The sequence below is a fragment of the Mirounga leonina genome, unplaced genomic scaffold, assembly GCF_011800145.1.
Source record: "Mirounga leonina isolate KUSES-001 unplaced genomic scaffold, KU_Mleo_1.0 Mir_168, whole genome shotgun sequence".
Classification (NCBI taxonomy): domain Eukaryota; kingdom Metazoa; phylum Chordata; class Mammalia; order Carnivora; family Phocidae; genus Mirounga; species Mirounga leonina.
The window spans coordinates 40,384,640-40,394,857 of record NW_023270426.1 but is presented as its reverse complement, the minus strand read 5'-3'; the positions used below and the strand labels follow the sequence as shown (position 1 = coordinate 40,394,857).

The 10,218-nt window shown below is 40.2% G+C and overlaps 1 protein-coding gene across 2 annotated transcripts in view; it reads right to left on the bottom strand.

Annotated features, from left to right (window-relative positions):
- Positions 1-596: 596 nt before the first annotated feature.
- The window catches only part of NLN (neurolysin), a 95,273-nt gene continuing 85,651 nt past the window's right edge, over positions 597-10,218 (bottom strand). For both annotated transcript variants that reach the window (XM_035014520.1, XM_035014521.1), the window contains one exon: positions 597-2,469. In XM_035014520.1, coding sequence (XP_034870411.1) covers positions 2,335-2,469 — 135 coding nt within the window. In that variant the 3' untranslated portion in view covers positions 597-2,334. The remainder of the gene's footprint in view (positions 2,470-10,218) is intronic.

Below are 10,218 nucleotides of genomic sequence, written 5' to 3'. Positions count from 1 at the left end.
CTCCTGAATCAATAATCAAGAGAGAGACTTTATTATACATTGCTCAGTTCACAAATCTGAAGTGGAAGTTGGCCAATGACAATTTTTATAGTTTATCCACCATTCAGAATGCCTTACCAACACTCTGTGCTCTGATCTGAAAAAAAAAAAAAGAAAAAGAAAAAGAAAAAGTAGATGAATGGCTATATTCAAAAAGACTAAAAAATAAGTCCTTAGTTTTGAATTATGCTAAAGAATAAGTATTTGAATTTATTGCTATGCTTTGGAAGATTTTAAATACCAGATGTGGACTTTATTTATTTATTTGTTTAAAGATTTTATTTATTTATTTGACAGAGAGAGACACAGCGAGAGAGGGAACACAAGCAGGGGGACTGGGAGAGGGAGAAACAGGCTTCCCGAGGAGCAGGGAGCCTGACACAGGGCTTGATCCCAGGACCCCGGGATCATGACCTGAGCCGAAGGCAGACACTTAACAACTGAGCCACCCAGGTGCCCCAGATGTGGACTTTAAATAAAAAGAACATCATAGAGTTTTTGTTTTCTTATGCATTTCAGTTTTAACATTAAAGTATGAAAGAAATGTGAGCTCACGGTCATGGATAATAATGCAACTTTATTGTGTGCAGCCTTTTTCACACTAAGTATTATTTTTCCATGTGAAGTAAGATTTAAAGTGATAAAGTTATTGTTAAGGAGACACACAGAAAGGCAATAGAAAAAGCTGAAGAGAGTTTTTGTCTGAAACTGGAAAACAGAACAGTCTAGGGGAAAAACAAAAGATACGAGAAAAGTACCACAAGTTAAAAAAAAAAAACTACTTTGGGGGAGAGAAGGGCCACACAATTGTCTCAGGGGGAGGGTAAGATTTCATGTGCATGTTTAATGCATGTGCTTGGCAATAATAATCTTAGAATTTTCTCTGTGTTGTCTGAGCTCTTATTTTTTCCCACTGTCTGTAATTTTATTATGCAGCATAATAAATATATGTATGTATGTTTTTATTTAGCACACAGTCCATTTGTCTAATTTTGTACCTCACCAGCAAAGTCATACCTCAGATACACAGTGGAAAACAACTGGAAAGACCTATCAGAGTACATTCAGAGTTTGGATTTTTAATTAGAAAATTTTTTTATTATCCTATTTTGGTTTCCTTATTAAGTAGACTCCTAGGGAAAAGTAAGTACTGTAAGTTTATTGGTCTACTGTAGAAGTAGAAGTTAGACTCAAAAAAGAAAGTTAAAGAGAGATCCAAAGTTTCACTTAAAATAAAAATCACCAGACAAGATAGGCTACGAAGAGCCTCCTCCCTGTGGCTCAGTTAAAGAACACATAACACTTTGGATCAGCCGTCCTCAAACACTTCTGTCCAGAACTTACTCCTCTTCTGGAGTTTCTGAACTCTTTCTGCCCGACATGAGCTCTAGTTCTCTTCACTACACAGCCATTTGCAACATGTGTATCTGCCACTGTGGAGGAGATAAAGGAGGCAAAGTCCCTACCACTGACCAGAACATGAGAGGAGAAACACATCCTTGGACCTGCTTCAGTGCTCTAGTTGGCAAATATGCCGAAAGACTAACAATCTTCATATGCTGAGGTGGAAAGGAACCTCTAATACAAGATCGAATATCCTCTAACACAAGATACAGAAACAATACACGTTAGGCCAGTTCAGTTAAAACTCGTACTTTTTTTGGTACTCTCTGACAGGACTTCAGAAAAGATAAACCCCAATGGTGGAACATAATTTAAGCGTGGCAGAAAGGTGGAAATCGTAAGACCTGATATGCAAAGATAAATGCATTACTGAGGCATAGTCCCCTGGCCCTGAGGTATGTGGGCAAAGAGGTCACACTTTACCATGAGACAGAGGGTCAAAGGTGATGCAGGCTCCAAGAAAATATTTACCAGAGGAATGTGATGATTCGTTATCAGTCCAGAAATCTCAAGTACAAAGTTTTAAGATATAAGAAGGATCAAATTATATAATGTATATGATTCAATTTAAAAATTCTTAGCCCTCTTCCATTATATTATCTAGAGTACAATAGTAAAAAATCAAATTACATTCATATGAAACTTTTATAAAAAGAAATCAAATCCATTTTTATGAAATTTTATAGTACAATTATTTTCTAATGGGTGTTTGCTTAGGTCATGGTATTTATAGTTCCATTTACATCTGCAAAATTTTTCAAAGCGAAAACAAAAGGCAGTCAATAGAGATCTAAACCTTCATTTGTAAAACTCCCTTCAGTTTCCAGGCCAGTAACACATGGCGATGTCAACTTCTCCTCCAGACATGGACTGCTACCAAAGATCCCCAGTTTAAGGAGCATGCAGGCCTCTACTCATTAGGAACGCTTTCTGGTTTGGCTCACGTTTCAAGAAATTCTGGAGCATGTCCATGCCGTCCAGAGATCCCCCAGGTTTCAGGATTAGGTTTCTGTATTTCATTCCAACCTAATAAAATAAAACATCATGCCTAATAATTCATTGTTAAAGCAATTTTCCAAATCCCTAGATACAAAAGAGAAAGGGGTAAGGGTGAAGAAAAAGGGACTTTACTCTGGATATTCTCTTTTGCCTTGACTACAGCTCTGTAGTACTTATTTGTTTTGGTAGCTATGAGATCTGAAGCTTACAAACTCTGGTCTTCTACATTCCTCTTTATTACTATCTTGTCTCCTTAGAGTCTCAACAGTGAGCAAACAGATGAACAAAAAATAGCCAAATGGAATGTATAACAGATTCTTATTTGTTAGCCCATCTCCCTGTGCTATTTTATTTTCTTTAAAGATTTTATTTATTTATTTGAGAGAGAGAGAATGAGAGCGAGCACATGAGAGGGGGGAGGGTCAGAGGGAGAAGCAGACTCCCTGCCGAGCAGGGAGCCCGATGCGGGACTCGATCCCGGGACTCCAGGATCATGACCTGAGCCAAAGGCAGTCGCTTAACCAACTGAGCCACCCAGGTGCCCCTCCCTGTGCTATTTTAAAGGGTTAGCAAAGCAAGTATTCAAGAAGGCCACAGACGGGGTCTGTGTACCTGGGAACAGTGGCACCACGACGGCCAAATGTTTTTACGAGGGGCTTATAGAAGAACCCTCATCTTGGGACGCCTGGGTGGCTCAGTCGGTTAAGCGTCTGCCTTCGGCTCAGGTCATGATCCCAGGGTCCTGGGATGGAGTCCCGCATCGGGCTCCCTGCTCCGCAGGGAGCCTGCTTCTCCCTCTGCCTCTCTCTCTCTCTCTCATGAATAAATAAATAAAATCTTTAAAAAAAAAGAAAAAAGAAAAACCCTCATCTTTATGAAAGACAGTGGGACAACATCACAGGTCCCACGGTGTAGGGTAAGATATTTCTGTGGGCGCAGAGCCAGGAATAAGGACCTTTGTGAAGTTCTCTCTGGGGAGGAGGTCTGGAATTTTAAAACACATTGCAGTTACTCTGCCCTTATTTACATAAATACATGAGCAAATAAGTGAAAGAAAACGACGGTAATGCAGAATCAGTGTTATTCAGTATTTTCACTTCCTTTTCATCAATATCTTTTGGGGAAGCAAAGCAAGACAATTCAGTGAAGCCTAATTCTAAATATACATATAAAATAAATACTTCACAGAGTAACACTTTGAAATGTATATCCATTATATCATTTGATCAATATGACTAATAGTTTTTTTAAAGATTTATTTATTTTAGAGGGAGAGAGAGGGTGCGCGAGCAAGCAGTGGGAGGGGAAGAGGGAGAGAGAGGATCCTTAAGCAGACTCCCTGCTTTTTTTATTTTTATTTTTATTTATTTATTTTTTTAAAGATTTTATTTATTTATTCATGAGAGACAGAGAGAGAGAGAGAGAGAGGCAGAGGCAGAGGGAGAAGCAGGCTCCCTGCCTAGCAGGGAGCCCAATGCGGGACTCGATCCCAGGACCCTGAGATCATGACCTGAGCGGAAGGCAGACGCTTAACCATCTGAGCCACCCAGGCGCCCCTCCCTGCTTTTTTTAAAAAGTAAAACAAACAACAACAACAAAACCCTTGGTAAAATTAATTTTAATAAAATATTTTAACCACTATATCTACATTATCTCAACATATATCAATATAAAAATTACTGCGATTTACTTTTTGTTGTAGGTCATCAAAATCTACTGTGTTTTTTACTTTTACACCCAATTCTTCAGGGGCGCTAGCCACATTTCAGGTGCTTGACAGCCACAGGTGGCTACCACAGTGGACAGGTGGAGGGCCTAGAACACACAAGGATCCTTAGAGGGGCTTGTTGGACAATATTCTAGTTGGACATTGAAAAGGCATGTAGTAATCTTGTTGCTTTATTTATAAGCTTTGGATAAATTTTCTTAAAAAGGGTAGGGCCTGTAATCGCTGATATTTGAATTCCTGAAAACCCGGTAATGAAGGCTTAGAGCTAGATTTAATGTTCTCTAGGGGAAAAAAAAATGACATGTAGTTTCTTACTTGGTCTGCAGCAATTCATGACTGTTAGGACAGCAATCGAGAACCTAAAACGTGAATGATGCCTACTCCTGCCACAGTCTTTATTATTCTAAGTAGCAGCAGCTCAGGGGTGTTGAGCCCAAACACAGTCTCCTTCCCTTCCCCTTCTTTCATTGTCCAATGTGCTTACATTTGCCTACAGTGTTGAATCAGCAGGAGGACTGGGCAGGCTGGGGAAGAAAGACTGTAGTGATACAGGAAGAACTTAGAAAACGTGAATTAAATTCATGTGCAGAATTACAAAAATATTTTAATCCTTTTTAATAGAAAAAATATAAGTATATACTAATAGTGAAGACAGCAGTATCATGAACCCTATGTACCCACCATCCAACCTCCATAATTAATATTTACCTGCAGAAATTCTTAATGCTCAAGATCTGAGACTCTTTTACTTATTAAAAAGACCTATTTCGTTCTACATTTATTATAGGAACGCCAGTGAAAATCTAGATTAAGGTAAAGAATAAATCTGCCACAATGCTGATGTCTCACAAAACAGTGTCATTTGTTACAGAGGACTGTGGTCTTAGGGAGCAAAGAAAAGCAGGCTCTTGCGGGAGCTGCCCGATACTGTGCCCAAGCGGTCCAGCCACCGTGGAGCCAGGCGCTATTCCGTCTCACACATGGTACGCGGCTCAGCACAGCTCCAGTCCTGCCCTGAGTCCGGCTCCAAACAAGCTGATTCAATTTCCTGAATTACAGAGCAATGGTCTTTTAATAGTTTCATTTCCTTCGCAATGAAGTTTGGAGAACAGTTCAAGAGTCATTTTGGTAATAGGATCTTGCTTTTCCTTAAAAACAAAAAACCAACCAACCAAAGAAGAAAAGTTAAGTGAATTTTCGTGTTTTCAGAAGGTACCAGCTCTCTGGGTGAGAGAACACCGTCTGGGAGACATATGCCACAGGCGGAAGGAGTCTTTGCCCTAAGTTGTTCTAGTTTGTTTACATAATAAAGAAACTTGAACTGAGAGGAAAGCAGAAAGAGAAGTTCTAAGACAACCATGGAGATTTTTCATGCTGAAAAAAATCCTTCAGGACGATCTGTAGATAGTAAGAGCTTCTATTAACTATTCCATGAAGGTAAGTCACATTAGTCACCTGTGTGGTTTTTAATCCTGGACGATTAGAGTGTATCTATTGGCAACTGTGCAAATCCTCTCTAACATGATGTTTTCTTTTTTTTTTTTTTAAGATTTTATTTATTTATTTGACAGAGAGAGACACAGCGAGAGAGGGAACACAAGCAGGGGGAGTGGGAGAGGGAGAAGCAGGCTTCCCGCGGAGCAGGGAGTCTGATGCGGGGCTTGATCCCAGGACCCTGGGATCATGACCTGAGCTGAAGGCAGACGCTTAACGACTGAGCCACCCAGGCGCCCAAACATGATGTTTTCTAAAGCAAGTTCAGGAGTTTGGGAGTCAGGGCCAAATTCGAATCTTGGCTTCACCCTCGGCTCTGTGACCATGGGCCTTGGTTTCCTTACCTGTCAAGGAGGAATATGCCTCCCTCCCTTAGTTGATAGGGAATTAGAGATGGTTTCAGTACGCTGCCTACTCCCTAGTGTAACACATGGCATCCAGGGGCACTCAGTAATCCTCAGTGGTCATCCATCTCTCCTCTCATTTCCACCCCTCTCTCACTGGCCCTACGTTCAGTGTCTCATGTACAGAGCAGGGACACGGATGCATTCCTGGCTTGGCATCTCCTTAAAATTAGTTCGGTCTCCTAATAAAGCTAAAAAAAGCATAAGAGACTTCATCTCCGTTATTAAGAAGAAATAGACTCCCTAATTCAGTAGGACTATTAAGTAGGAGAGACAAGGCACTTATTTGATCTAAGAATATGCACCCTTTATTTGAGGTAATATTTTATTTATTTATTTATTTATTATTTTAAAAGATTAATTCATCTATTTTAGAAAGAGAGAGAGCGCGAGCGGGGGGTAAGGGCAGAGGAAGGAGAGAAGCAGACTCCCCACTGAGCATGGAGTCCGATCTGGGGCTTAATCCCATGACCCCAGGATCATGACAGGAGTTGAAATCAAGAGTTGGATGCTCAACCGACTGAGCCACCCAGGCGCCCCTTGAGGTAATATTTTAAGAACAATATAATGACCTGAAGGAAGGATGCCATCATCTACCAGTAATGAGAATACGAAGAGCCAACCGCCTGGGTCTCTTGCTGTCTCTGGCATTTGTGGGGCAGCACATGCCAGCTTCCACTGCCTTCTGACCCTCCCTCCTTCCTGCTGTGACCAACTGGGGAGCAGAGCCAGAGCTGTCTCCTTCCTATTCTGAGTAACAGGCATCAGGGCAAAGAGCATCCACCTGAGCACAGCTGATGACAATCAGGCATCCAACAGGCTCACTGGGCAGCTTTAAAGGTGGACTTTGGAACCTTTCCTTCCACAGCCCATCTGTGAACTCCTTCCCAACAGCACACCCTTTGTTTTCTATGAGGGTGGGGATATCGTGGGTGGAAGAAGAATACCTTGGACAACAGCATAGAAAAAGGAAGAGAGTCAGAGACTGGTGCTGGTCGTCAGGGAGACGGAAATAAGAACAGTGGGTAGGAATCTTTGCTTCATTAGAAGAGGCCTTCTGGAAACCTTAAGCAAAGTTTCAATTTGTGAGGGTAGAAGGACCGATCTTTATTTATGGGGAGGGAGATTAGGGGAAAAAAAAAAAAGCAGGCTGGGTGGTAGTAAGTACTGGGGAGAACAACCATGATTAAATGTAACAGTTTTGAAGCAGAGGACACACAAAAGTGAATAAAACAGCTCCTATTACAAGGGTCTTATGATCTAGGAGGTGAGATAAAGGAATAGACAATTAACAATGCAGATTATTAGGGTTCAAAGAGAAATACAGAGAAGGGCTGTAAGAACACAGAGGAAGAAAAACTGCTTCTAGTTGGTTGGGATTCAAGACTTAGAAGGTCTGGCCTTGTAAATATGTAAGAAGTAAGCTGGAAATCAATCCCATTTCCTTCCTTTATTCCTAAATCAGGCAAAATCTAAGTCTGTTAGAAAAGGCTAAAGTGTAAGAAAAATCAGCTTTGGGGTGGTATTATCAGGAGAGCTGAAGCAGAAGTTAATCCATTTGGAAGGACCCGCAGGAGAGGAAATTTCATATTCTCCCTTAGCAACATATTATAGCAGGAACCGGGTCTAGAATTCTGATGGAAAGGCACTGGAATGCTTAGCTTTATATTACACATTCTCTGTCAGGTAACTTTTTTGCATGTTAACCCCAAATTCACCATGTTTCCGTGTCTGTTACTGCAAGTAAAGATCTAGCTACTTCCTTATGGCATTACAGATTAAAATACATTTCTTCTTCATTGATGGAAAAACAAAGGTTAGCAATTTCTCTAAATGCAAAAGAGGTGGAAGATAATTCTAGCTTAATAATATAATTGTCTTTGAATCCACAATGTCTATTGCCTCTTAGGAAATTTTCCCTCAATGAGGTTGCCTTATAAAAAGAAATGGCCCTACTTAAAATGCCCCCATTTTTTTTCAACCCTATGATTAGCTGCTGTATTTTGAAACTACATTTGGCGACCTTAAAGATATCTTCAAAGAGCCCCTACAGCTTGCTGGAAAAGTGTTATTCCCAAGCAGCTCCCTTCCGTAGTTATTTAAGAGATGAGTAGGAGAAGGAAAAGATATGTCTGATAATGAGGCATATTCTACTAGAAACATAGACTTTAGAATATATTTAACAAACTAATTAAATAGTTAGGATGGTCTATCTATTTACAATGAAGAAAAGAGAAAATCACAAATAAAACCAGAGGTAGCAAACTTCTGGCTATTATAGGTAAGTGGCCAATTCTACTACTTTGATAGAAACCCTCAAAACAGAATGAAACCATCGTACCATAAAATATCCTATTGCTACATTTGGTATTCAGAAGACTATAGGTTTGGGGTGCCTGGCTGGCTCAGATGGTAGAGCATCTGACTTTTGATTTTGGGGTTGTGAGTTCGAGCCTCACACTAGGGGTATAGATTACCTTAACAACAACAAAAAAAGCTTTATATTTGATCCTTCCTATTATGGTTTTCCCTGTGAGTAGGGCACTTTCTAGTTAGGCTTGCTAAGATCTGGAATGTTTCTCAGAGTAGATCTTGAGCTTTGCAGGATGGTAAGAGGTTACAGAGAGAAGGCCTGGAGATGTTCTTTTGTTGATATCAATGACCAGGACCAATAATGTCAACAGTCCGTGATCTTTTAGTCTCCAGCCTCCATGGAGTTTGGGGACTAAGAACAGCAGGCTCTGATTCCTTGAAGGGCCACACCACTATCTTCTCAAAATGATTCAAACACTTACTAGGCGAAACTAACATGTCATTATGTGTCAACTATACTTCAGTTAAAAAAAAAAAGGTGTCAACCTTATATAGTTATAGTGGCACCAATATGTACTCAATTGTGATGCTTATTAAGAAATCTAAGACAGTCTAATTCTCCTTCCTTTCAAGGTGTCCTTTTATTTGTTTGCTTGCTTTTATTGTGGTTTATTACTGAAAGTTTCTGGAGTCTATTATTTATCCTTATTATTACAGAATTTTTATAATGGCTTTGGGAAACAATCTTTTTAACTCACTGTGCTGGGCAATAATAACTGGTCCCTTTCTACTGAAAACTTTCTAGAAAATATAGCAGAATTCAATGATAAGGAAAAAAACATAAAACACACTCGGGAGGGTGAGGGCCTTGAGACAACATAGTCTGCAGATACACTGTGATTGCTCTGGTACCCATGACTTCAGATCAAATTCAGTATTTCCTTATACTACGAAAAGTCTCTCAGGGCACCTGGCTGTCTCAGTTGGAGGAGCACACAACTCTTGATCTTGGGGTTGTGAGTTCAAGTCCCATGTTGGGTGTAGAGATTACTAAAAATAAATAAATAAACAAAAAAAATTCTTTCTCTTCATCACAACAAATCTGTAATAATGACTGATGTTTTTTGTAGAACGGGATTACTGTCTCAAAGTACTAACTTTTAATAAGTGGGTATTTGAATTTTGTAAATAAGGTATTACTTTAAAGCAAACATTTGCAGCAAAAAAAAAAAAAAAAATTTAAAGTAAGCAAAACCAAACAAACAGTGCACTGTAGGAGGGAACAAAACGGCTATTTAAAAAGCTGTTCTAGTATCTGCCACTGCAGGGAAGAGTGTGAGGGTGGGGTGCACAGGGATTCCCCTTGTCACTGGAGCCAGATTCACTACTGTTGTGACAGCAGGGGAGCAAGAAATGACATGATATCCCAGAGTATTTGACAGGAAAACAAAAAGGAAGGGATTAAAGCTAGCTTCACGGCGTAAAATGAATAATATATAGCAATGTCAAATCCACAATTATAGTAAAACTGAAAACTGTTTTTAACATTACAAAGCCAACAATTCCAAGTTGTTGGGAATTTTGCTTTCTCCAAGTTCAACCCAGGTCCCTGGTCTAAATTAAAAGTAGTCTGGCTGCCTGCCAAGCTGTGAAGCTTGAGAATAAGAGGAAGTACATGGAAGCATAGTGGCAGGGATTGAGTCTGCCGGAACTGCAAGTTCCTTGGGGTCCACTGGGATCAGCACTTTGGCCGTTCTGTTGATCGATGGAAGAGAAGAGGTCACGGTAGAGGGTACTGGAGATGTGGCCGTGTGAGTGGAAGCACAGAGGAGGTGA